The following is a 26,804-nucleotide window of genomic DNA, read 5'->3' on the forward strand; positions in this document are numbered from 1 at the left end:
AGCGCGAGCCCACGGGCGCCGCCATGCTGCGGTACGGAAACGTCAGGTCTCCGCCCCTGCTTGCCGCCTCTGCCTCGCTCGAGGCCCCGCCCTCCGGGACATCAAAAGCGCGAACCGACGGGCGCCGCCATACTGCGGTACGGAAGCCGGCAGGTCTCCGCCCCCGCCTCCCGCCACCGGCTCGCTCGAGGCCCCGCCCCCGACGTCATCGCGCGAGCCCACGGGCGCCGCCATGTTGGGGGTCCTCGCCAGGGGCGCGCAGGTGTCTGCGTAAGATGCCGGCGCGGCGGCGCGGGCTCCCCCAAGATGGCGTCCATGCGGGAGAGCGACACGGGCCTGTGGCTGCACAACAAGCTGGGGGCCACGGATGAGCTGTGGGCGCCGCCCAGCATCGCGTCCCTGCTCACGGCCGCCGTCATCGACAACATCCGCCTGTGCTTCCACGGGCTCTCGTCGGCCGTGAAGCTCAAGCTGCTGCTCGGGACGCTGCACCTCCCGCGCCGCACCGTGGACGAGGTGAGTGGGCGCGAGCCCGGCGCGGCCGCCCCCCGACGCCCTCCGTCTCCCCGACAGACCGCGCCTCGCGCCGCCCCCGCCCGCGGGCTCGTCCCCAACCCGCGGCGCTCCCGACAAACGCGCCCCAGCCGCCCCCACAGCCCCCCGCCCCAGCCCCCCCCACAGCCCCCCGCCCCAGCCCCCCGCCCCAGTCCCCCCCACAGCCCCCCGCCCCAGTCCCCCCACAGCCCCCTCACAGCCCCCCGCCCCAGCCCCCCCCACAGCCCCCCTCACAACCCCCCGCCCCAGTCCCCCTCACAGTCCCCCCCACAGCCCCCCTCACAGCCCCCCGCCCCAGTCCCCCCCACAGCCCCCCTCACAGCCCCCCGCCCCAGTCCCCCCCACAACCCCCTCACAGCCCCCCGCCCCAGTCCCCCCCACAGCCCCCGCCCCAGCCCCCCCCACAGCCCCCTCACAGCCCCCCGCCCCAGCCCCCCCCACAGCCCCCCTCACAGCCCCCCGCCCCAGCCCCCCCCACAGCCCCCCGCCCCAGCCCCCCCCACAGCCCCCTCACAGCCCCCCGCCCCAGTCCCCCCCACAGCCCCCCTCACAGCCCCCCGCCCCAGCCCCCCCCACAGCCCCCTCACAGCCCCCTCACAGCCCCCCGCCCCAGTCCCCCCCACAACCCCCTCACAGCCCCCCCACAACCCCCCGCCCCAGTCCCCCCCACAGCCCCCCGCCCCAGCCCCCCCCACAGCCCCCTCACAGCCCCCCGCCCCAGTCCCCCCCACAGCCCCCCGCCCCAGTCCCCCCACAGCCCCCTCACAGCCCCCCGCCCCAGTCCCCCCCACAGCCCCCCTCACAGCCCCCCGCCCCAGCCCCCCCCACAGCCCCCTCACAGCGCCCCGCCCCAGTCCCCCCCACAGCCCCCTCACAGCCCCCCGCCCCAGTCCCCCCACAGCCCCCCTCACAGCCCCCCGCCCCAGCCCCCCCCACAGCCCCCTCACAGCCCCCCTCACAGCCCCCCGCCCCAGTCCCCCCCACAACCCCCTCACAGCCCCCCCACAACCCCCGCCCCAGTCCCCCCCACAGCCCCCCGCCCCAGTCCCCCCCACAGCCCCCCTCACAGCTCCCCCCACAGCCCCCCTCACAGCTCCCCCTCACAGCCCCCCTCACAGCCCCCGCCCCAGTCCCCCCCACAACCCCCCTCACAGCGCCCCGCCCCAGTCCCCCCCACAACCCCCTCACAGCCCCCCGCCCCAGTCCCCCCCACAACCCCCTCACAGCCCCCCCGCCCCACGTCCCCCCTCACAGCCCCCCGCCACAGTCCTCCCTCACAGCCCCCCGCCCCACGTCCCCCCACAGCCCCCCCACCTACAGCCCCCGCCCCACAACCCCCCTCACAGCCCCCCGCCCCACAACCCCCCACAACCCCCCTCACAGCCCCCCACCTCAGCCCCCCGCCTACAGCCCCCCCACGTCCCCCCCACAGCCCCCCCACGTCCCCCCCACAGCCCCCCCGCCTCAGCCCCCCCGCCCCACGTCCCCCCTCACAGCCCCCTCACAGCCCCACAGCCCCCCTCACAGCCCCCCGCCCCACATCCCCCCCTCACAGCCCCCCCGCCCCACATCCCCCCTCACTGCCCCCCGCTGTGAAGACACACCCCCCCCTTCATGTCTCCTCCCCAACCAAGGCGAGCGGGCAGGGGTCTTCAAGGGAGTCTTCACCTGGGTCCGCTGGGCTCTGGGCCTGCGGGCGGGGTCTTCATAGGGGGCGGGGTGGGCTCTGGGCCTGCCCTCGGGCTGCGGGCGGGGTCTTCACAGGGGGCGGGGTGGGCTCTGGGCCTGCCCTCGGGCTGCGGGCTGTGGGCCTGCTCTGGGCCTGCCCGCGGGCTCTGGGCCTGCCCTCGGGCTGCGGGCTGTGGGCTCTGGGTCTGCCCTCGGGCTGCGGGGCGGCCCTGTTTCCCCCGGGACCTCGGCAGCACCTGCCTGTGCGTGTGGACAGATGGGGGCCTGCGGCCAGGATGTGGGCGGCGCCCTGCTGTCCCTGTGTCCGGCTGCTCCCGCAGTGTGGTGCGTGTGGCCGTGGTGGGTGCTGGGGTGCGCTGGGCCATGTCCGGGAGTGTGGAGGTGCCCACCAGGCCACGTGGAGTGGCCGTGACACTCAGGAGCGGCTGTGATGTGGGGTGGCCGTGTCACTCAGGAGTGGCTGTGACGTGGGTGGCCATGTCACTCAGGAGTGGCTATGACGTGGGGTGGCCGTGTCACATAGTGGCTGTGACATGGGGTGGCCGTGTCACTCAGGAGTGGCTGTGACGTGGGGTGGCCGTGTCACATAGTGGCTGTGACGTGGGGTGGCCGTGTCACACAGTGGCTGTGACGTGGGGTGGCTGTGTCACACAGTGGCTGTGACGTGGGTGGCCGTGTCACACAGTGGCTGTGACGTGGGGTGGCTGTGTCACACAGTGGCTGTGACGTGGGTGGTTGTGTCACATAGTGGCTGTGACGTGGGGTGGCCGTGTCACATAGTGGCTGTGACGTGGGGTGGTTGTGTCACATAGTGGCTGTGACGTGGGTGGCCGTGACACTCAGGAGCGGCTGTGATGTGGGGTGGCCGTGTCACTCAGTGGCTTCACGAACAGTGGCATGTCAGGAGTGGCTGTGACATGGGGTGGTCATGTCACATAGTGGCTGTGACGTGTGGTGGCCATGTCACTCAGGAGTGGCTGTGACGTGGGGTGGCCTTGTCACTCAGGAGTGGTTGTGACGTGGGGTGGCCGTGTCACTCAGTAACTGTGACATGGGGTGGCCGTGTCACTCAGGAGTGGCTGTGACGTGGGGTGGCCGTGTCACTCAGGAGTGGCTGTGACGTGGGGTGGCCGTGTCACACAGTGGCTGTGACGTGGGGTGGCCGTGTCACATAGTGGCTGTGACGTGGGGTGGCCGTGTCACTCAGGAGTGGCTGTGACGTGGGGTGGCCGTGTCAGGAGTGGCTGTGACGTGGGGTGGCCGTGTCACACAGTGGCTGTGACGTGGGTGGCCGTGTCACACAGTGGCTGTGACGTGGGGTGGCCGTGTCACATAGTGGCTGTGACGTGGGGTGGCCGTGTCACTCAGGAGTGGCTGTGACGTGGGGTGGCCGTGTCACACAGTGGCTGTGACGTGGGGTGGCCGTGTCACACAGTGGCTGTGACGTGGGTGGCCGTGTCACACAGTGGCTGTGACGTGGGGTGGCCGTGTCACATAGTGGCTGTGACGTGGGGTGGCCGTGTCACTCAGGAGTGGCTGTGACGTGGGGTGGCCGTGTCACACAGTGGCTGTGACGTGGGGTGGCCGTGTCACACAGTGGCTGTGACGTGGGTGGCCGTGTCACACAGTGGCTGTGACGTGGGGTGGCCGTGTCACATAGTGGCTGTGACGTGGGGTGGCCGTGTCAGGAGTGGCTGTGACGTGGGGTGGCCGTGTCACATAGTGGCTGTGACGTGGGGTGGCCGTGTCACATAGTGGCTGTGACGTGGGGTGGCCGTGTCACATAGTGGCTGTGACATGGGTGGCCGTGTCACATAGTGGCTGTGACGGTGGCGTGTTAGAGCGGCTGTGATGTGCAGTGGCCACGTCACTCAGGAGTGAGCATCTTTTTGCTTGCTGTTTGGTCCTTTTTTTTTTTTTTTTAAGATTTATTTTACATATTTGAAAGAGTACAGAGAGAGAGAGAGTGGTCCTCCATCCGCTGGTTCACTCCCCAGGTGGCTGCAACGGCTGGCGCTGTGCCGATCCGAAACCAGGAGCCAGGTGCTTCTGGTCTCCTATGCGGGTGCAGGGCCCAAGGACTTAGGCCACCTTCCCCTGCACTCCTGGGCCACAGCAGAGAGCTGGCCTGGAAGAGGGGCAGCCGGGACAGAATCCGGTGCCCACATGGGATGCTGGCGCTGCAGGCGGCGGCTGTAGCCTGCTGTGCCACAGCGTTAGCCGCTGGTTTTTTTGTGAGTTGGCTTTTCCGGTCTGTTTTTTTCCTCGTTTTTCGGGTCTTTGCTTGTTGTGAGTGTGATGGAAACAGTCCTTTTTAAGTGGTGTGTGTGACAAGCAGACCTGGGTGACCCTGGAATCCTGGTCGCCAGGTGTGTGCCGGGGTGGCGGCGGGCTTGACCGCCCCCAAGCTCGCAGCGCAAGGCCTTGTGTGCCAGCCTGCGCCCTGGCCTGTGCGCCCTGAGCCGGTCCTGGCCTCCGGCCGCTGTGCTCCCGAGGAGTCTGGGAGGTCGGCGCCCTGGCTCCCCTTGTCCGTGCACCGGCCGCGAAGTTGGTTCTGGGGTGGAGTGGCGCTGGCCGAGTCTGCCGGTGTTGTGGGTGGGGGCGAATCTGAGGGATTCAGCAGCTCAAGAAAAGCCCACGCGGGAGAAAAACTGGGGCGTCAGAGTTTCGGGTACTGAAGTGAGCTGGCGCTGACCTGCTGTCGCGTGGGCAGGCGGGCCCTCGGGACAAGGCTCCAGGCTCACCGTGGAGGACCGGGGAGCTCCTTGGTGCTCTGCGGTAAGCCCCCAGGAGCCCCGTTCACGAGTGGTGATTCAGGACACAGGCACGAAGAGCCGGTTCTGGGCTGAATGCAGGGGTCAGGGCCTCGACTCAGGCCTCCCCGGTGGGCGACAGGGACCCCTCAGGCCGTCACCGCCGCCCCCAGGCTCTGTGCGGGCAGGAGGCTGGATGAGGGCGGCCAGGAGTCGCGGGCATGTGACGGCTTGCCGTCTCCAGAACACGGAGTGGCAGCGGCAGACTGTCCACGCCCCGCGGTCCCCAGGGCGGCGCTCTCGGCTTGCCCACACTGCCCCCGCCCTCAGCTCAGCTCGCACAGCCGTGCTGGAAACAGGCGGAGCAGGGCCCTGCCGTGGTTCAGTCGCTGGCGCCCGGGCTGACGGCGCGGGAGCAGAGCTGTCAGTGGGGTTTTCCCCAGGGGGCTTGAGATCCTGGAGCGTGAACAGGAGATGAGACACTGCGGTACCGGTGGACGCCATGGCTGCTGTGAGCGCCAGGGCCCGGCGGAGCAGAAGTGACTGAGGCACTGGTGTCGTGCGGTGCCATGCGGTGCCGCGGGCATCCTCAGGTTGACCCTGCAGGGGCAGGGAGTGGTGACGTCTGCTGTTAGGCGAGCGCCCTGCTCGCTGCTGTCAGCACACTGGGGGCAGCCTTGTGGGCGGCTCCCACGTGAGGGGCAGGTGTAGTGGGCTCACCCCCACTTGCTACGCCCTCGTCCTGTATCGTCGCCAGCTCTGCCCCCACCCCCAGCCCCGCTCCCTGCTGGGAGAGCAGTGGAAAGTGGCCCAGGTGCTTGAGCCCCCACGCCCACATGGGAGACCCTGTGGGGCGTGAACTAGCGGATAGAGGATCTCTCTCTGCCTCTCCATCTCTTCTCTATCACTCTGCCTTTCACATAAATCTCTTTTTAAAAAAGTATTTATTTGGAAGGCAGAGTGCCAGAGAGAAACAGCCTCTTGCATCGCTGGTTCACGCCGCGGCCGGCTGCAGTGGCTGCCAGGGGCTTTCCCGGGCAGCAGCAGGGAGCGGGGTGGGAAGTGGGGCAGCCGGGACCCAGCCGGAAGTCAGCCGGTGCCTGCCGTGTGGGGCGGGCTTTACCTGCCAGCCCCAGCGCCAGCCCCAGCACGGCACCTTTAGAAACATCCTCACAGGGCGCCGTTCTCTGCTGCTGACGCAAAGACTGTGGGCTGCAGCCTTGAGGGGCCGGTGATCCGGAGGTCGGCGGGAGCCGTGAGGGCAGCCTGGGCTCCACGCCTGACTCCAGCCCCTGGGAGGCAGCCGCGATGGCGTGGGTGGCTGAGCTGCAGGCTGTGGCTGTTGTGGGCATTTGGGGAGGCGAACCAGCAGATACAGTCGCCTCCGTCTCTCCTGCTCTCAAATAAATAATGTTTCAGAAAGTATCTTGAACTTGATGGGGCTTATGTTGAGAAAGAAAGTTAAAACATTCTTTGAGTTCACTTTGAAAAAAAGTTAAAGTCATTGAGTTACACAGAGGAGAGGCAGAGAGAGGTCCTCCATCCGTTCACTCCCCAGGTGGCTGCAGCGGCTGGAGCTGTGAGGATCCGAAGCCAGGAGCATCCTCTAGGTCTCCCACGCGGGTGCAGGGGCCCAAGGACTTGGGCCATCTTCTACTGCTTTTCCAGGCCAGAGCAGAGAGCTGGATGGGAAGAGGAGCAGCCAGGACTCAAACCGGCACCCACATGGGATGCCGGCAGTGCAGGCCGCAGCTTTACCTGCTACACCACAGCACTGGCCCAAATGATTTATTTATTTGAAAGTCAGAGTTAACACAGAGAGGAGAGAGGTCTTCCATCCGCTGGTTCACTCCCCAACTGGCCATAATGGAGCCAGGAGCTTCTTCCAGGTCTCCCACACGGATGCAGGGCCCAAGGACTTGGGCCATCTTCTACTGCTTTCCCAGGCCATAGCAGAGAGCTGGATCGGAAGTGGAGCAGCCAGGACTCGAACCGGTGCCCACATGGGGTCCCAGCACTGCAGGCAGCGGCTTTAACTGCTATGCAGCGCTAGCCCCAGTACCTTTATCTAGTTAAGGAAATTCTCTGTCGGCCGGCCCGTGCCGTGCGCCTCGCTCGGGGCGCCCTGTGTGCCCGCCCTCCTTGTCCTGACAGGCTGGCAGGTTCCAAGGTCCGGTGCTGCGCCTTTCTGTCGCTGAGTGATTTTTCTGTCCTGTGGGTCTGTGCACTTGACTCATCAGTTGATGGTTGATGGACATTCGCGGTATTTGTTACAAGTGGTGTTGCCATGAAGGTTCACGGTGTTTCTGTGTGTGTGTGTGTGTGTCCCTGGCTGTGGGATTGTGGGTCACGCGGTGCTGGCTGTGGGATTGTGGGTTGTGTGGTGCTGGGCGTGGAATTGTGGGTCGTGCGGCGCTGGCTGTGGAATTGTGGGTCACACGGTGCTGGGCGTGGAATTGTGGGTCACGTGGTGCTGGGCATGGATTTGCCGGGCCCGTGGTGACTGCTCACGCTGGGCAGCACTGTTCTGCGTTTGCATGTTGAATTTTATCGAGGGCTAGCAGTGTGCTGGCTGCAAGCCCTCGCGCTGGCAGGACGGCGTCGGCCCCGCTGGTGTGGTCAGCAGTTAGGGCGCCGCTCCCACGCCAGGGTGCGGGCCTGAGCCCAGTCCTGCTCAGCTTCTGATCAGCTCCCCGCCAGTGTGCCTGGGAAGCAGCCAATAAATAACAAGTTGAAAAAATTAAACAACATGACCAGTCAGGTGTACCTCGGAATTCTCTCCAGAAGTGGACTTTTTTGAAAAGCAGGTGTCGGAGCGAGGCGGACGGAGCGTCCATCTGTTGGCTGCAGGGTCAGGCTGAGCCAGGAGCCCCGTGCCGGTGTGCACGTGGGTGTCCGAGCCATCGCCTGCTGCTCCCCGTGTGCACCCAGCAGGAGCGGGGTTGGGAGCAGAGCCGGGCCTCTGACACTGGGTGCGGGCGCCCCCCCGGGGTCACCTGGGGGCCCTCGCGCCCTGTGCGTCGGGCGAGTGTCTTGTTGTGCGCCACGCTGCCTTGGTCAGACGTGGGCAGGAGGCGATGCTGCGCTGTCTGGGAGGAGTTGTGCCTCCTGTGCGCACTTCGCGGGCGGTGGTTTCTTCCTAAACGTTGGACGGAGCTTGGGGCTGGAACCTCTTGGGCCTGGATTTTCTTTGTGGGAGAATTTTTTTTTTTTTTTTGACAGGCAGAGTGGACAGTGAGAGAGAGAGAGACAGAGATAAAGGTCTTCCTTTGCCGTTGGTTCACCCTCTAATGGCCGCCGCGGTAGCGCGCTGCGGCCGGCGCACCTCACTGTTCCGATGGCAGGAGCCAGGTGCTTCTCCTGGTCTCCCATGGGGTGCAGGGCCCAAGGACTTGGGCCATCCTCCACTGCACTCCCTGGCCACAGCAGAGAGCTGGCCTGGAAGAGGGGCAACCGGGACAGGATCAGTGCCCCGACCGGGACTAGAACCCGGTGTGCCGGCGCCACAAGGCGGAGGATTAGCCTGTTGAGCCATGGCGCCGGCTGTGGGAGAATTTTTGACTGTTGATGTTCGGCTTCATGTTTTTTAAAGAAACGCTTATTTTTATTTGAGAGACAGGGGCAGGCAGTCACGGACAGAGCAAGATCTTTGCTGGTGCAGCCGCAGCCAGGAGCTCCAGGCCGGTCTCCTTGGGGCTGCGGCCCTGGGCGCCAGCGGCACTGCCGGCCCCACATCGGCCGCTTGCCAAGTGTTGGCGTGCGTCTTGCGGGGACTGGAGCCGTGTCTGCTCGGCTCACGGGCGCCTGGGGGTGAAGTGGTTAGCAGCGCCCTCTGACCTTCTGGGGACAGCAGCCTCGGTCCCGCGGTGCCGAGCCGGAGCTGTGCGCTCGGCGTGTCCTCCACCCCCTTCTGGCGCGGTCTCGGGTTCGCAGGACGCCGCGCGGCTTCGGCCTTGTGCCCGCTGTCTCCCGAGGGGGCGTGGAGTTTCTTCTGATCACACCTCCGCTGCGCCCTCCAGTTTGATGCGCGCCGTCGGCTTTACTGAGGCACGGTATTGTCCGTGATAAGATCTTCACTCGTCCCTGTGTGCCTTACAAATGCTCCGAGCCGGCGCTGTGGCCGGGTGGGTCACCGCCCGCGACCCCCGTGGCCCTGGGTGACAGCAGCCAGACAACCACGCCACTGTCTACTCCTCTCGTCTCGAGGTGCACACTTGGGGCTGGCGTCCTGGCGCAGCAGGGGAAGCCAGCGTCCGCAGCAGAGGGTGGCCCGAGTGCGTGGGCCCTTGCCACTCGCGTGGGAGACCTGGAGGAAGCTTCTGGCTCCTGGCTTCGGCTGGCTCCGCTCAGCATTGAGACCATCGGGGGAGTGAGCCAGCGCATGGAGGAGCTGTCTGTTTTTCCCTCTCTGTAATTTTGCCTTTCAAGTAAATAAAACACATTTTGCTTAAGAAAGGTGGTTCTTGATTTGCACCATGGAAGGGGGAGGGGTAGGGTACGTTCCTATCAGTGACGTGCAGCGTGTGAGGCTCTCAGAGCACGCGGCCCCCAGGGTCTGCATGAGCGGGGGCTGGAGCTGGGCAGGCACCGAACCCCGGCACTCTTAGGCACTAGGCTAACACCCACTCCCTCGAGGTGAGAGCGAGCACGCGCGCTTCTATCCACTGGTTCACTCCTCAGATGGCCAATGAGGAGCCAGGCGCTCCTTCCGGGTCGCCCGCACGGGTGCAGGGCCCGGAGTTCAGCGCCCTCTGCTGCCTTCCCAGCTACAGTAGCAGGGAGCTGGCTCGGAAGAGGACGGCGGGCTGCAGTGGGAGCGGCCGGCTGCTTTCCTTGTCCGTGTGTGTGGAAGGCCCAGTGCCCCTGTGGGAGTCGCTGCGTGGGTGGGGCCGGGCCTCGTGCTGGTGGGGAGCCTGCCACTCCAGCTCTGCACTGGGCCATCGGCAGTGCCGCGGCTCCGGTCCGCCGGCCTTGTCAGCCTTGCTCACTTGGCTCACTTTGCATTGCTGTAGCCACTAAGAGGTTGAGCATCCTTTGTGTGTGTGTGATTTGCTGTCATAATTTTTTTTTTGTAATTATTTCTTTTTTAAAAGATTTATTTATTTGTTGGAAAGGCAGAGCTACAGGGAGAGACAGGAAGGTCTTCTATCCGCTGGTTCCCTCCCCAAATGGCTGCAACGGCCAGAGCTGGGCCGATCCGGAGCCAGGAGCCAGGGACCGCCCGGGTCTCCCAGGCACTCGGGTGGCCGAGCAGTGCCCCTCTGCCTTAGCGCTGGGCTGCTGTCCCTGGTCGCTCTGTTGGGGGTGTCAGACGCTCCCACTGTCACCTGCCCCTGCCCCTTGGGAACTGCTGGCTCGGCTGTACCTGGGAGGTTTTAGAAGTCGGGCGGGGCGGGGCCCGGTCAAGACGTGCCAGGTGCCCTCCAGGCGAGAGCTGCGGGCTCCTGGGGAGGCAGAGGCAGGGGTGTGGAGGCTTCGCTGCCCAGGGAGCTCTCCCTGGCTTGCATGGGGGGGTGGCACAGCAGGGCTCCGCCCTCAGGCCCCCAGCAAGGGGAGGAGGGTGTGTTGCCGCCCCTACCCCTGGGCTGGGCCAGCACCCCTGAGACCAGAGAGCCGAGGGGACGCCCCTGCCCGGGGTTTGCCTCCTCTCACCCCTGGCGTCCTCTTTCTCTCACCATGTTTATAAAACGGGCCAGTTGTCTTTGTAGTGGTGGGGACCGAGGGTCTGGGTTCAGGGATTTGGCTTGGGTGGTGCCTGGGCGGAGTTCCCATTTGCTGGCCTTTTTGGGCAGTCTGGGCCTGATGGGAGGGGGAGTGTCAGGCTGCTAGCTTTATGCTGATGACACTGGGTCACCCCGGGACACCTGCTAGCGGTCTCACAGGGGAAGGGGCTCCTCTGGGGGGCAGCTCTCTCCTGGTGACTGGGGGTGCCTGCGGCGTGGTTGGGGCAGCACGTGCAAGCTGACTGGCCCCAGCCAGGCCCTCGCTGGCACCTGAAGAGCAGAAGGGGCTGTCGGGCAGGTGGGGGCAGCCCCAGGGTGGCGGGCCCTCCCAGAAGTGCCGTCCGGGGTCTCCGCAGTGTGGGGAGGAGGAAGGGCACTGTTGCTGCCCGGTGCCCCCGGCGGCAGCGTCTCTTGTCCCGCAGATGAAGGGCGTGCTGATGGAGATCATCCAGCTGGCCGCCCTGGACTCGGACCCCTGGGTGCTCATGGTCGCCGACATCCTCAAGTCCTTCCCGGACACCGGCGCGCTCAACCTGGACCTGGAGGAGCAGAACCCCAACGTGCAGGACATCTTGGGGGAGCTCAGGGAGAAAGGTGCGCCGGGCCCTGGGGGGGGGGGGGCAGAAACACCTGCTAGAAACGGAGAGCCTGGAGGAGGGGCCGCACGCTCCCAGGTGACCTCCTGTTCTCTGGGCGTCTGCTGGGCTCTGACCTGAGCCAGGTGGGCTGGGGGCCGGCGCTTGGCAGGTCCCGGGGAGGCCACCAGCCAGGGGGCGGGCACAGCTCCCTGTCCTTCCATCCCGCGTGGGGCCGCCCAGGCCTGACGCCTGCTTCCTGGCAGTGGGCGAGTGCGAGGCGTCGGCCATGCTGCCGCTGGAGTGCCAGTACCTGAACAAAAACGCGCTGACCACGCTGGCCGGGCCCCTCACGCCGCCCGTGAAGCACTTCCAGCTGAAGCGCAAGCCCAAGAGCGCCACGCTGCGGGCCGAGCTGCTGCAGAAGTGTGAGTGCGGGCCGGGCCCCAGCGGCCCCAGCGTGGGTACCCCTGCACCGCAACGGGCCCGTTTGGGTTTTAATTTTTATTCATTTGAAAGGCAGAGAGACAGCGGCCGGGAACTCAGATCAGTCTCCCAGGGGCGGGGTGGGCGGAGTGGGCCGAGGAGGTTCTGACATCCGGAGTGCCCGCGCCCGCCCTGGGGTCCCCGCACTGCCCTGGGGTGCCCGTGCCCGCCCTGGGGTCCCCGCACTGCCCTGGGGTGCCCGCGCCCGCCCCGTGCCGCCCTGGGGTCCCCGCACTGCCCTGGGGTGCCCGTGCCCGCCCTGGGGTCCCCGCACTGCCCTGGGGTGCCCGCGCTGCCCTGGGGTCCCCGCGCTGCTCTGGGGTGCCCGCGCCCGCCCTGGAGTGCCCGTGCCCGCCCTGGGGTCCCCACACCGCTCTGGGGTCCCTGCGCCCGCCCTGGGGCCCCCGCGCCGGCGTCCAGCGGCCGAGTGCTGAAGCGGACGCCTTCCCACAGCCACGGAGACGGCGCAGCAGCTGAAGCGCAGCGCGGGGGTGCCGTTCCACACCAAAGGCCGCGGCCTGCTGCGCAAGATGGACACCACAAGTAAGCCCCCCATGCCCGCCGGGGCGCGCGGCGGCCTCGAGCTCCCCTCCTGGCCGCGGGGGCTGCTCTGTCCCTGCTTGCGCGGCCGCTGACCGGAAGCCCCCGCAGGCCCTGGGCCCTGAGCACGCCCACCTTAGCCAAGGCTCCGCCCACCCCCACCCCACCCGCTCTACTGAGCTGTTCGGGGTGGGCGCCGCGTGCTGGTGTGGGCGGGGCCGCAGGGTCAGGAACCCGGAAGGGAGGACGCGGCTGATGGCTGACGGCGACCCCCCCAGCCCCCCTCAAAGGCATCCCGAAGCAGGCGCCCTTCCGGAGCCCCACGGCGCCCAGCGTCTTCAGCCCCACCGGGAACCGGACCCCGATCCCGCCGTCTCGGACGCCGCTGAGGAAAGAGAGGGGCGTGAAGGTGGGCCCGCCCCGCCCCCACTCCCCGCCCCTGCCCCCAGCCCCCACTCCCCGCCCCCACTCCCCGCCCCCGCCGGCGTGTGACTGAGACGCGGGCTCTCTCTCCGGCAGCTGCTGGATATCTCCGAGCTGGACATGGTCGGCGCCGGCCGCGAGGCCAAGCGGCGGAGGAAGACCCTGGGTGGGTGGCGGCGCCCTGGGCGCGGGCCGGGGCGGGCGCGGGCGGGGGGCTCCGCTCCCGGCCGCTGACCGGGTCTGGACCGGCAGCAGATGCGGAAGCGGTGGACAAGCCCGCCAAGGAGGAGACGGTCGTTGAAAACGCCACCCCGGACTACGCGGCCGGCCTGGTGTCCACGCAGGTAGCAGCGCCTGTGCCCCTGCTGGTCGGAGCGCGAGCGTGCGTCTGTACACGCGTGCGTGTGTGTGTGCGCGCGTGCAGGCCCTGCCCGGGCGCCGGGAGCAGTGCCCGAGGGGGGGAGGGGCGGCAAGGGAAGCCCCCGCGGGCACCATGGCCTCTGTCTTCCAGAAACTTGGGTCTCTGAGCAACGAGCCGGCGCTGCCCTCCACGAGCTACCTGCCCTCCACGCCCAGCGTGGTCCCCGCGCCGTCCTACGCGCCCAGCGCCGAGACCCCCCCAGGTGCGCTTTGCAAAGTCAGAGCTGGGCCGGCTGAGCCCGGGCAGGGGAGCGGCCCCTCACCAGGCCCCTCTGCCGCAGCCCCGCCGTCCCGGGAGGCCAGCCTGCAGGCCGGCCAGCCGCCCGAGGAGCCCGGCGCCCCGAGCCCCACGCTGCCCGCGCAGTTCAAGCAGAGGGCGCCCCTGTACAGCAGCAGCCTGAGCCCCGCCACGCCGGCGCCCGCCGCGCCCTCCTCGCCCCTGACGCCCACCACGCCCCCGGCCACCACGCCCGCCACTCCGATGGCCCCCGTGGCCATGGTCCTGCAGGCACAGCCCCCCACCCAGCAGCAGCAGCAGCCTAAGAAGAAACTGTCGCTCACGGTAGGTGTGCCGGGCGGGACAGCCCCCTGTGCCTGGGGGTGCGGGACACCCACGCCGCCTCCCCCTGTGCCTGGGGGGTGCGGGACACCCACGCCGCCTCCCCCCTTGTAGAACGAGCAGATGCTGGCTGCCCAGGAGATGTTCAAGACCGCCAACAAGGTCACACGGCCCGAGAAGGCGCTCATCCTGGGCTTCATGGCCGGTTCCCGAGGTGCGTCCCCGGGTGGGCCGTGCCGGGGGGTGGGGGTGGGGGGCTCCTTGGCCAGTGGCTTACCCAGCAGCCCGTGCTCCCACAGAGAACCCGTGCCAGGAGCAGGGGGACGTGATCCAGATCAAGCTGAGCGAGCACACGGAGGACCTGCCCAAGGCGGACGGCCAGGGCAGCACCACCATGCTGGTGGACACAGTGTTCGAGATGAACTATGCCACGGGCCAGTGGACACGCTTCAAGAAGTACAAGCCCATGACCAACGCGTCCTAGGGCCGGCCGCCGTGGCCACGAGCCCTGAGAGACCCACGGCGGCCCCGGCCCGGGCCTGTTTGTTCTTAGAGCTATTTTTCTGGGGTGTGGGCTGTAACGTGGGGTACTTTTGTGTGATCTGACACTTTTTTTGGATTCAGTATACATTTCTGGATGTTGACATTAACCAGAAAGTTGTGATTTGTAACGTTAGTGACAGCTGTGCCTGTGGGAGTTTTACCTTTTTTCCTTAAAACCCACTGACGGCAGCGCGGGTCTTTCTTGGGTAGCTGAGCCCCGCTCCTCCCCCCCCGGGGCCCAGAGGGTCCACAGAGCCTCGTCTGGTAGCCGTGGGGGCCCCCCTTCACTGTAAAACCTCTGCGTAATTAAAGGCAGCTTTTCCAACAGAAGCCCCGGAGCCGTGCTTGGGGCCAGCGCTGCCCCGCCCCAGCTGCCGGCCCAGGGGGGCAGTGCTGCTGCTCGCCCGGCCGCGCCACCTTTCCTGGGGTGGAGAGCAGAGCTGTCCTGAAAGACCGGGGCCTGCTGGGAAGCTCCGTCACCCAGCGCAAACGCAGAACACGAGCCACATAAAATAAATAAGAAAAAAGCCTTTAAAAATGTTTTAATACAAAAATACTCATACACAATTTTCCAAACACAACTTTCCACTTTAAATGCTATTTCCCCCAACTGGCAATTCTCACTCAAATCTCTATTTCAATATATTTGCCCCAGAAGTGAACTTCAAGTTTTTAAGTCTAACTATGAAAACTGGTGGTAGCACCCAGGATTCCTAGGCGGAGCCTGACCGTGGTCGTGTGTAGGCACGGGGAGCTGTGAGGGGCGGGGCGCGTGCACACGGCAGTTTCTCCCCCGCTGCCCCAGCCAGGGCTGCACGACTTCCATCAAACCCGCCCACCGGCCGGAGACCGAGCAGACGCCGCAGGGGCAGAGCCCGGCCTCTCCACTGCCAGGCCTGTGGGCGTGGAGCTGCTGCCTGACCCTGTGTGGGCCTGCGTCCCGGTGCGGCTCCTGCTGGCTCCTGAGGCCAGGGGTCCCAACACACACGGGCAGCTTCCGGTCCAGGTCCCCGTTCGTGGCCAGGGATTGAAGCTGGTGTTCAGAACATACTGAATCCTCAGAACAGAACTGGGCAGGGTCAGGGCCCTGCCGTGTGCACGGCCAGCTGCGTGCCCAGATCTGTAAACCGGTTTTCTAAAGTTAGTGTTACGTGCTGGTTGGTTTAACAGTCTTTGGAGACGGGAGCCCTGTTTAAGTACATCTTTCAGGAAGATAAAATTTGAAAGTTCCAAAGTGACTGCACGGTCCTAGAATTTCACCACCATCGAACACAAGAATAAGTTAACTGTGCTCCCAGAGTGCACTGCAGGCCCGCTCCCGGTGTTCTTAGATGGGAGCCCTCGGCCGGCAGGAAGGGGTCTCAGACAAGTGACGGCACTGGCTCACCCTGCCCAGCACTGAACAACCTGGGAGCTTAGTGGGAGCACGAGTTTGGAGACAGAGGAGGCAGGCCCCAAGGGGGCGCCACCCGCCGGCGCCCAGGAGGCCGACTGCGTCCGCACTTCAGTTACTTGCTGTGGACCACAGGGACAGCCTCTGGCTGGCAAAACCGCCTCCCGCTCCCGGGGGCCAGGGCGGTGCTCGGCCCTGCCAGAACCAGAGTCCAGGGGACCCTGGTGGTTTCCAAGTTGTGTAAACTTTCCTCTGGAATGCGTGGGAGACAGGCCCGGCCTCCCCGCTTCCTCCGGGTGCTCGGCCCTGGCCAGCTCCTAGAGGAGCCTCGGGAAGTTCCGTGTGGGGTGCAGCCTTACTACAGTCTGGGGACCGCAGGGGAAGGTGCCGTAGCCGGCAATTCTAAACCCCGACCTGGCCTGGGTCCCCGGGCAGCCGTCAGGCCCTGCAGAGCCCGTCCCGGCCGGGGACCCTGGGCCGCATCAGTAAATACACATTTCAGTCGGTGGCGACTTGTGAAAAGTTTAGCAAAAATATATTGAGAACAAAGGCCAGAAATGGGTAAAGAAAAGCCAAATGAAAGAAACAGACCAAGGTCCCCGGCGGTGGTGAGAGCATGAACGCGCCCAGGAGCCAGGCCGGTGGGGAGCCCCCGCGGAGGCACAGGGAGGAACTCTGGCGCCGCCACACCGAGGGGCCAGCGTCTCACCAGCACGGGAAAGCACGCTGAGGAGAAATTCACATTAGTACACAAAACCAGACACACCTGGTCCAGAAGAGCAGACACCGGTCACAAGCGTGGCTTCCAGGAGCCCAGGTGAGCTGGCGTCCCCCGAGTGGTGACCGTGAGCGGGACCGGGCGGCGTTAGCGAGTTAACAGTGACCCTTCGGGAGGAAAGACTACTCTATACACTTCAGGTGAGATAAGAACATTTCATATGCCAATTAACTCAATCACAACTTTAACCTAAAAGACAGCGGAGGGACCCTGGCGCTGGCGGAGATTCAAGTGTCGCTGTGGCGCCGAGGGCCGGCGGCTCGGACGGTCGTCAGTGCGGACGCAGCAGCGCTGCGCGGGATGGCTCAGTGGAGGGAGGCCGATGTCTGTCCCTGCGGCTCCGGGCATGGGCCTCGGGGCCAGCGCCACAGGCCCCCTCTCCTCGCAGGCAGGGCCGGCGGCCCCGCGCTGCCTGGATTTGGCCAAGCGGCCGCCTGGCGCTACTTGCCTTCCGTGACCCTGCGCCAGCACCGCCGCCGCCGCCTCTTCCCCTTGCACTTGGCTGGCTCCGGGAAGGACGCCGGCGCCTCAGCCCCCAGGTCGTGCTCGCAGCAGTAGGCCTGCCCGTCCTGGGTGGAGCTGAACACGGCCCCGTCCTGGTGTTCCTTACAGAAGGAGTTGGGGCACAGGTGGCAGAACGACGTGGAAGGCTTGCCGCACACGTCACAGTGATGCCAGGGGCACTCCCACTTCCCTGCAACGAGACGGACGCCACTGAGTGGGCACGGCCGGCCAGGGCAGGCCGCCCGGTGTGCGGTAGCCTGGGAGCTGCGGCCGCTGGCTCCTCTGGGGCCTGATGTGCCGCCCATCACCTGTGAGGACACCTGTGTCTCCAGCCTTGCTCTGTCACCTTCTGCCACACAGAATGCTCTCCTTCGTACAAACGTCTGACTGTCCTCTTTATGGCTTTCTGGTTTCTCGGGCTCCCTGGAGACTGGGGCCCCTCCTCTCTGATGCAGGCAGTGCACGCCTTGGGCCCCCCACTTCCAGGTGTGGGGCAGCCGGCTGGTGAGCACTGACGGGGATGTTGGGGACCAAGCCTGAGCACCCCCCCCCCCGCAAGGGCTCCTGCAGGCGCCAGCATCGCCACAGAGCCAAGGGAAGAGCCCGGCCCGGGGACCTGGCCGTCGGGCAGCCCTGCGCCCGTGCACCTACCGAAGGGCCGCTTGCCCAGGCCCAGGCAGGACAGGTGGTAGGCTTTCGTGCACAGCTTGCGGTCACACAGCACCAGCTGGCCGCCGTCGCCGCAGCGGAAGCACTCGTCCTCTGACTGCCGCCGGCCGTCCCCCCTGGCTCGGCGCCTCCGGCTTTTCTTCTTGGCCTTTTTGCCCTTCTCGTCCGCAGACAGGGGCACTGACGTCTAGAAGCAGACACGGCAGTTACTGGGAGGTGAGAGCGGGGGCCGCCGACAGGAAGGTCGGCAGGCAGGCAGGCAGGCAGGCTGGCAGCCCCAGCAGGGGCGGCCACACACAGGCACGGCTCTGCCCCAAGGCCAAGCCGCTGGTGCAGTGTGGCACCCGTGAGAGCGCCAGTTTGAACCCCGGCTGCTCCACTTCCAACCCAGCTCCCGCTGATGTGCCTGGTGAGGCAGTGCTCGGCCCACACGGCTGGGGCTCCGGGCCCCTGCTTTGGCCTGGCCCAGACCTGGTGGTAGCAGTGAGTTGGGGAGTGAACCAGTAGATGGAGACTCTCTCCCTCTCTCTGCTCTTCAAATAAGTAACTACATCTTTATAAGTAACTACATCTTAAGAAAAAAAAAAGAACTTCCCTGAGTGTACTGAGCGAAGGTGGCACGGCCTCGCCTGACCACTGCCCCACCCCGGAGCCCCGAGGAGAGGGGAGGCGCGGTACCTTCGGTCTGTCCCCCAGGAAGCCACTGCAGTTGGAGGCCCCGCACCGACAGACGGTCTTCTCGTTGCCCAGGCAGTCGAGGTTGTAGTTGAAGGTGAGCTCCGTCCCTGGGGGAGGGGAGGGGAGGGGCACCACACTGGAGATGGCGCCCTCTCCTGGCTGCGCCCAGGCCTGGCACTGTGCCTACCCTCCTACCTGCACTGGCAGAATCCACAGCTGTCCACTCTGCTTCTGACTCCCACGCCACCACCCACCTCCCTCCGACCAGGTCCCCGCGTGCGGTACCTGCAGGAATGTCGCACACAGCAAACAGGCCTACGCGAGTGTCGCCATTCACCGTCCACTTGAGGGTCTCACAGTTGGGCTGGCAGCTGTGGTTCATAAAGCGCGAGTAGTTCCCCTTGGGGCCAGCGTCGATGATGCGATCCTGTAGGGAGAGGTGGTGGTGGGGCCCCCGGCTGTGACCTGGCACCCCCGTGGAGCGTGGGGTCGTGAGCCAGCCAGAGTCCTGCGAATGTGCCTGGGAGGGCAGCTCAAGATGGCCCAAGTCACCCCCTGGGAAACCCCGATGGAGCTCCTGGCTGCAGCCTGGCCCAGCCCCGGCTGTTGTGGCCATCTGGGGACCGAACCAGCAGATGGAAGACCTCTGTGCGTCACTCTGCCTTTCAAATAAATAGTAGAGAAAAGCCAAGTTATATACATCTTTACTTCAAAAAGCTCACGGACAACAGAATTAAAAGTAAGTTTATTTTGGTGCCAAAAGTTTTTGAAAACCATGCATAGGATTCCCATTACTCTCATGTGTATGATTTCAAAGACATTTCCACCGAGAGACGCCTTGGAGCCACTTCCCAGACAGGCGTGCCGCACAGTGGCACCAGGACTCGCACAGCCTACCACCACTTGTACTGAAAACCGTGGTGCCCGTGTCCACTCAGACAGGGCACCCCCAAACCAGTCCTGTCTCTTGCTCACGGACAGGTCAGGACCACAAGGAGATGACCGGAGCCCTGGTGAACACAGGACCCTGAGATGGCCCTAAAATGACAGATGACAAAGGCCACAAAGAAATGGCAGTGTGTCACGCCGAGGCCCACGTCAGCCTGTCCCAGTCAGACACCAGCACCGTGAGACCCTGCCCGAGACGCCCGTGTCCTGTGCCACACACCTGGCTCCAGCTCTGCTCCTGATCCCAGCTCCCTGGCAGTGCACCCGGGAGACAGCAAGGGTAGCTCAAGTAGCCGGGTCCCTGCTGCCCGCGTGGGAGATCTGGACGGAGCGCGATTCCTTGCTCTGGCCAGGCCCAGCCCCAGCTGCTCTGGGCATTTGGAGGTGAGTCAGCAGATGGGAGATCTGTCTGCCAGGCTCTCTCTGCTTTTCAAATTAAACAAAGTTTTTTAAAATGAGCAACAGATATAAACAAACAAGTCCGCAAAAACCAATCTAGGCCGGCGCCGCGGCTCACTAGGCTAATCCTCTACCTTGCGGCGCCGGCACACCGGGTTCTAGTCCCGGTTGGGGCACCGATCCTGTCCCGGTTGCCCCTCTTCCAGGCCAGCTCTCTGCTGTGGCCCGGGAGTGCAGTGGAGGATGGCCCAAGTCCTTGGGCCCTGCACCCCATGGGAGACCAGGAGAAGCACCTGGCTCCTGCCATCGGAACAGCGCGGTGCGCCGGCCGCAGCGCGCTACCGCGGCGGCCATTGGAGGGTGAACCAACGGCAAAAGGAAGACCTTTCTCTCTCTCTCTCTCACTGTCCACTCTGCCTGTCAAAAATTTAAAAAAAAAAAAAAAAAACCAATCTAGACAGACAGCCGTGAGGGAAGCAGTGGAAGAAAGGCCCATGAGAAGGAGCCCAACGGGCAGGTGCTGTGTGGGACCCCTGCAGGAGACCCCGGGAGGCAGCGGGGTTCCTGGAAACCCCACGGAGTTCTGACCCTGGCCTCAGCCGACCCAGCCCCAGATACTGCAGACTGAAGATCTCGCTGCCTCTACTCTCAAAGAAAATGAAAATAAGCGAAACTTTTTTTTTTTTTAAAGTATTTATTTATCTGAAAGAGTTACAGGGAGAGACAGAGAGGTCTTCCATCTGCTGATTCAGCCTCCAAATGGCTGCAAAGCTGGGGCTGGGCCAGGCCGAAGCCAGGAGCCGGGAGCCTCTTAGGTCTCCCACAGGATGGCAGGGACCCAGGCACGTGGGCCATCGTCCACCGCTTTTCCAGGGGACCGGTGCTGTGGCAAGGTAAAGTCGTGACCTGCAGTGCCAGCATCCCATTTAGGTGCCAGTTCAAGTCCCGGATGCTCCACTTCCAGGCCAGCTCTCTGCTGTGGCCCGGGAAGGCAGCAGAAGATGGCCCAAGTGCTTGGGCCCTGCACCCCATGGGAGACCAGGAGAAGCACCTGGCTCCTGGCTTCGGATCGGCACAAGCGCACAGGCCGCAGCAGCCATTTGGGGGGGTGAACCAACGGAAAAGGAAGACCTTTCTGTCTCTCTCTTCACTAACTGCCTGTCAAAAAATCAATCAATCAATCAACAAACCTTTCTTTTAAATGGGAGCTGGATTAGAAGTGGAGCAGCCAGGACACAAAGTGGCGCCAGCATCTCAGGCGTGGCTACACCAGCTGTGCCCCAGCGGCAGCCCCAGGTGAGTAAAACTTTAGAACAAGATGAGCTCGGGGGCCACACGCTGCCTGGGGCGGAGGCAGGAACGGGCTGGAGCACTGTGGCCACGGGCACGGCACCTGCAAGCGGGGCACGAGGGACGTTCCTGGCTTCTGGCAAAAACTAAGCCACGCCGCTGTCCAGCAACGAGCAAGCAGAGCCGAGCGCAGCCTGTGTGAGGGGAAGCAGCACAGACACAGCAGGCGGAGATGAGCCACACAACGCCACAGACGTGCCTAAGTCCTTGTGCCCCGCGACCCGCGTGGGAGAGCCGAGCTCCTGGGAGTGAACCAGTCGACAGAAGATCCCCTCTCTCCATTGAGCAAGTACATTTTAAAATTCTTTAAAAAGCACACAGAAAATGTCTATTATGAAAAAAGTATGTATTTCAAAACTTTGCTCCAAAACAAACGTCTTTCCATTCCATTTTCCATGCACTTTCTGAAGCCCCCACACCTGACAAAGGCCAAGGGGACGGCACTCGGCTCCGTGGCACTCCGCGGCATGGCCAGAACCCGACGCCCACTCTTCTGAGCCCCTCTGCCTGCGCGTCCACGGTCCCCTCCTGGCCTCGCCCAGTCACTCCACGGGGGGCCGGCTGCCACGCCTCCGCCCGGGCTGGGGTCCATCTCTGGCAGCCTGCAGTTCCTGGGTCTTACAGTGCGTCCACACACAGAAATGCTCACTGAGCCTGATCCAGAGCAGGTGTGGGCGGCAGGACGCCGCCGCTCTTCCTCCCAGAACACCTCCGAGCCCTTCTGTCCTTGCTCCGCGCCCCGGCACCCCGCCGTTTCCACCCTTTATCTGTGCAGGGATCCCTTCTGTGACACCACCTTCCACGTCGGCCACTTCCTCTGCGGCTGTCTTAACTCTCCTCAACCCGTCGTCGGCTAAGTTCAGCGACTATTTTCCCTGTTTTAAAACTGCTGTAAAATGTGCCTAGCATAAAATTTATAATCTTCACTTTAGATTGCAAAATGACAGCATATCACTTAGTGCACTGTCAGATGCTGCCTGCCTGCAGAACTCGGCACCTTTCATGCAAACCGAAACCCCGCCCCCAGGGCCGTGCGCCTGACCACCCCCCGGCTTCTGTCACGTAACATGACGCACCACACTGCAGAAGTGCTCGAAAAATTTCTCTTTTTTTATCTGAAAGGCAGAGTTAGAGCGAGAGAAAGAGAGCGAGCTTCCGTCCGCTGGTTCACTCCCCAGATGGCGGCAACAGCCAGAGCTGGGCCAATCAGGAGTCAGGAGCTTCCTCCGGGTCTCCCATGCAGGTGCAGGGCCCAAGGACCTGGGCCGTCCTCCACTGCTTTCCCAGGCCACAGCAGAGCTGGATGGCACGTGGAGCAGCCGGGTCTCGAAGCAGCGCCCACACGGGATGCCGGCACTGCTGGCGGCGGCCCCAGAAGCCCCTTCTCCTCAAGGCTGAGTACTATGCAACTGCAGACAGACCAAAGCTTGCTCTTCCATCCACGGCTGGTGGACACCCGCATCCCTTCCGCGTTTGGGCTGGGGTGATTGAAACTGCTGTGGCCGTGCCTTTCTCCGCGCCTCTGCCTTCCAGCCTTCAGTGGTAACCAGGGGCGGATCTGCCCGAGCCTGTGACGACGCCCCTTTGCACTCCTGTCCACTGCCCGACTCACATCACACCGACAGCCATGGCCCAGGGCTCCGGCTCCACATCCTGGCCAGCCAGCTATCTCCCAGCCAGGCTCATGGCGGGAGGGGTCTCTTGCTTCAGTCTCGATTGTGATTTCTCTATCAGCGGTGCATGCTGGTCATCTGCATACTTCTTTGAAGAGGTATCTACTCAAGTCATCAAAAAAATTTTATTTTTGTTTTATTTGAAAGGCAGACAGATGGAAAGAGATTTTCTACCCAGTGGTTCTCTCCCCCAAATGCCTGTAAGCAGCGGGGGCTGAGCCAGGCCGAAACCAGGAGACGACTCCACCCGGGTCTCCCACGGGGTGGCAGGGGTCCGTGTAGCTGGGCCGTGGCCGCGGCCTCTCAGGGTGCGTGGCACCAAGCAGCTGCATCTGAAGAGTGACTGGGCCGGGGTCCTGCGCCGTGACCCCTCTGCTCATTCTTGTATTTGGCTGTCGGCTTCCTGCGGTTGAGTCTTCGGGATTTCCTGCATCCTGGGTATTAATCCTGTACCAGCTACGTCTTTGGCACAGAATTTAACCAGGTCCATGAGGTCTGGTCTGTCTACTTTGTCTTTCGTCCCCTGCACCTTTGTGTCAAGTCTAAGAAATCACTGCCAAGCCCGGCACTGAGAAGTTTCTGTTCCGGGTTTTACTGTCTCAGGCCTGACTTGGGCCCTGATCATCTTGAACTTCGCATGTGATGTTGGGTCAGGACCCAAACGCCTGCTCCTGCACGCGGAGACCCAGCCTCTCGGCTCTCGTCCAGATCCGCGGGACCACAGGGCTCGGGGCTGGCGGCTGGGCTCGGCTGGCTCAGACCTGCGTTACAACACTCCCACGCTCCCAGCTGCAGCTCTGTGCTGTCAGACCGCTGGGGCTGCACGGTGTGGAGCCTCCCCCTTCACAGCCCTGGCCTGTGGCGTCTCAGGAGGGTTTGTGGATTTTGCTGGGTAACTGCGTCCTAAGCACTCCATTCTTCCCGAGGCTGGATCACCATTGCAGCTGTCTGCTGACCTCCCTCCCGACAGGCACAGAAACAGCTGGGTCTGTGTGTCCACCCTGCAGTCCACGGTCATCTCTTACTGCCTCTCACGGCTTCTCACGCAGTCAGCAGAGAACACTGTGCTTTTCCTCTCCAGTTTCCATGACTTTATTTCGTTTCCTGGCCTAACTGTTCTGACTAAACTTTCAGTGTTGAGTGAGTGCAAAAGCAGGCATGCTTGCCTCACCTCTCCGCAGAGGCACAGCTCAGTCCACGCCAGCTGCGAGTCGCACGGAGCTTTCTCCACACGGAGGTGGTCTCCTCCTGCCCACAGCGGCCACCTTTGCTCTCCAGCAGCTCAGAGGATCACGTGGTCCCACTGCACCAGAGAATCCCGCTGCCTGGTGTTCATTTACAGAGGCACCCCTCCATGCTGCTATGCGGCCAGACCTCTGCCTGATGGCCACGAGGGACGCGGTCTGCAGCCTTCTCTCCCGTGTCGTTGCTGGGCTTTGGTGTCAGGACACTACTGGAGAACAGAATGCATTAGGGGCCGGCACTGTGGTGCAGTGGATTAAGCCAACGCCTACAACACTGGCAATCCCATAGGAGCACCAGTTCAAGTCCTGGCTACTCCACTTTCTAAAAAAAATTTAAGGACCTATTTATTTGAAAGTTAGAGTTACAGAGAGAGGAAGAGACAGAGAAGAGAAGGATCTTCCATCCGCTGGTTCACTCCCCAGATGGCTGCAGCTGCCAGGGCTGTGCCAGGCTGAAGCCAGGAGCCAGGAGCTTCTTCCAGATCTCCCACGCGGGTGCAGGGGCCCGAGCACTTGGGCCATCTTTTGTTGCTTTCTCAGGCACGTTAGCAGAGAGCTGGATTGGAAGGGGAGCAGCCGGGACTCGAACCAGCACCCATGTAGGATGCTGGTGTCACAGGCAGGGGCTCCACCAGCTGTGCCGCGGTGCCAGCCCCCATCATTTATCTTTAAGTTTGATTGTAAGGCGTCTCTGTAGATCTCTGGGTTCCTGTTACTTGGAGCTCATTCAGCTTCTTTGGAGTTTACATTCCTGCATTTCACGAACCCTCTTCCGATGTTCTCTCTGCCCCCTCTGCTCTTCCCAGGACGCCCACAGGCACGTGCTTGTGCCGGCCCTCAGCTGCCCGCTCCTTCCATCCTCTGTCCTCGACGCCGCGATCCCCAGGCCTTTCTCAAGCTCATCCTTCCTCTGTGTTTCCGGTTTCATTCCAGGTTTGTACTTTTTGTTCAGTTTTCTGTCCACCTTCCCTCCTCATGGGAATCGTGTTCACACATGGACCCGACCGTCTGCGTTGTCTGCCTCTGGTTTCTGGCGCGTCTCGGAAGCAGCTGCTCTGAAGTCTGTCTCTAGGAGACCCCACCCCGTCTTCAGGGACAGCTCTTGTCCACTGCTGCTTTCCTTTCAACGGGCATGGGCCTCACTTTCCTGCTTCTCCACAGGTTTTGTGATTTTTTTTGTTGAAAAGTGGACTTTTTACTCTAATTAATGTGGTAGCCCCTGAAGGCCGTTTTCCCCAGGGTTTGCAGTTTTGTTACTGTTTTTATTACTTGTAGGTTTTGGGATTGATGTACACAGCGTCTGTGCCAAGGACCAGAGTGGGTGAAAGAAAGAAAAAAAGATGTGAAAGGCAGACAGAGAGAGACACTGGCTGTCCACCTGCTGTCCACTCCCCAGAACTTGCTCCTGGGCCTCCCACAGTGTTCAGGAACCTGAGCCCTCACTCTGCCTCTCGGGCACAGGGCTGGCTCAGAGCCGGAAGTCACACCCAGCAGGGACATGGGCACAAAACGCAGGCAACCCAAGCAGTGCCTCGACCACTGCCACACCTGCCCTGGGCTCGGGCCTCCGCAGGTCCTTTCTGGCCAGGTGCGGTCATTCTCGGTCTCCCCACAGGCACGCTGCTCGCAACCTCCCCAGTCTTTCATGAGTGACTCTCACAGGGGAAGAGACGAATGAAACCTGCTAAGGCAGTGGCAAGGCTCGCAACAACCGAGGGAAGGGCACCACCGCCCCCGCCTCCATGACCAGACCCTCACTCTCGGGAGGACACAGTCCTCTCTGCCCACCTTGGCTCACTCCAGACAGGGGCACGGCTGGCTGCCAAGGTGGATGGGTGGCAGCCACTGTGCCAAGAGCTGGACCTGGCAGAATGAACGCGGGGTTCCAGCCAAGCCTTCCTGTGAAGTCTGCTGTCCCTGCACAGAACCCAAGTCCCACGCAGCTCCCATAGGCAGACTGCGCCATGTGACTGCCGCCTGCCACCTTCCCAGAACCCTCTCCATGACAATCTCAACTCCCAGTCTCACTCGTTGAAGTCTGTCTGCTTTACCTCCTCATGTCTCATTTTTCCTCTGTTCTCTAAATGTCTATATGGCTTTAACCATTTCTAATTCACTTATTTTATATTCTTCTTCAGACTTAGCCCCAACACTTCAGGCTTTCACAACAGCTAGGCCCATGTGTGTGTGGGGGCAGGTGGGGGGTCTGGGGTGCACCCTGACTCAGATGCCCACTCTGCAAGCCTGGGATGGTGCAAGTGCACAGGTCCCTGGCAGCCACAGGGCAGGCCTAGACTGAGCTCCCAGAGCCTGGCTCCGGCCCTGCTCAGCCCTGGACATTCTACGTATCTGGGGAGCGAACCAGAGGCTGGAGGATCTCCCCTGGAGCTCACGCTGCACTGTGCTTTGTCAACGTTTACGTGGGACTGGTCTTTGTTTTGCAGGAATACATGTGTAGAGACTGCTTCGATGTTTCCCACAAATCACAGGTCTGTCTTTGCTCCAGCCAGACACCCGGCCTCTGTCAGACGCTGCACTGGCATTCCTTAGAACACACAAGCAGTTTAAATTTAGACTCCAAGACCTAGTGAGGCACAGGCCTAGGGCCCCTTTGCCTCTCACCCCTGACAAACGGGAGTTGAGTCACTGCCTCCTGGGGCCACCACTGCCATCCACGGGGGTCAGTACAGGAGCCGCAGCTCTGCTGACCACCAGACTCTGAGCAGGCCTTGCTGCTGGTCCCACAGGAAGGCGAGAACACAAGCCCCATCTGTTTTACGCCCATGCCTCCAGGGAGCTGGTGCTCTTGCGGCTCCCAGCTTGCCTGCTCCAACATTTGAGAGCTTTTCTGGGGGCCCGGCACTGTGGCGTAGTTGGTAAAGCCACTGCCTGCAGTGCCGGC

At 63.5% G+C, this 26,804-nt stretch overlaps 2 protein-coding genes and 1 non-coding gene across 6 annotated transcripts in view; 1 reads left to right on the forward strand and 2 right to left on the reverse strand.

Annotated features, from left to right (window-relative positions):
* The first annotated feature begins 228 nt into the window (after positions 1-228).
* NELFA (negative elongation factor complex member A) lies at positions 229-14,829 on the forward strand. Of its 4 annotated transcripts, none has more exons than XM_062212747.1 (11): positions 229-516; positions 11,143-11,314; positions 11,562-11,723; positions 12,235-12,324; positions 12,600-12,730; positions 12,841-12,910; positions 12,997-13,088; positions 13,256-13,367; positions 13,446-13,726; positions 13,838-13,937; positions 14,023-14,829. In XM_062212747.1, exons 1-11 carry the CDS (start codon positions 307-309, stop codon positions 14,205-14,207), a joined length of 1,605 nt encoding a protein of 534 aa, XP_062068731.1. In that variant the 5' UTR covers positions 229-306; the 3' UTR covers positions 14,208-14,829. The 4 variants fall into 4 exon arrangements, with proteins under 4 accessions (XP_062068731.1, XP_062068732.1, XP_062068729.1 ...); XM_062212748.1 differs by having other exon boundaries at positions 13,000-13,088; XM_062212745.1 differs by having other exon boundaries at positions 13,256-13,726.
* A 278-nt stretch (positions 14,830-15,107) lies between these two features.
* NSD2 (nuclear receptor binding SET domain protein 2) overlaps positions 15,108-26,804 on the reverse strand; it is a 99,138-nt gene continuing 87,441 nt past the window's right edge. The window contains exons 19-22 of the mRNA XM_062212723.1: positions 18,574-18,715; positions 18,289-18,395; positions 17,593-17,797; positions 15,108-17,131 (exon numbers count right to left, since the gene is read on the reverse strand). Of these exons, the coding sequence (XP_062068707.1) occupies positions 16,878-17,131; positions 17,593-17,797; positions 18,289-18,395; positions 18,574-18,715 (708 nt within the window). The 3' untranslated portion in view covers positions 15,108-16,877. The remainder of the gene's footprint in view (positions 17,132-17,592; positions 17,798-18,288; positions 18,396-18,573; positions 18,716-26,804) is intronic.
* Positions 19,190-19,309, reverse strand: LOC133775513 (small Cajal body-specific RNA 23). Its single transcript, XR_009868256.1, has one exon. It is a non-coding gene; the product is annotated as a small Cajal body-specific RNA 23 (non-coding RNA).

The sequence above is a fragment of the Lepus europaeus genome, chromosome 16, assembly GCF_033115175.1.
Source record: "Lepus europaeus isolate LE1 chromosome 16, mLepTim1.pri, whole genome shotgun sequence".
Lineage (NCBI taxonomy): Eukaryota > Metazoa > Chordata > Mammalia > Lagomorpha > Leporidae > Lepus > Lepus europaeus.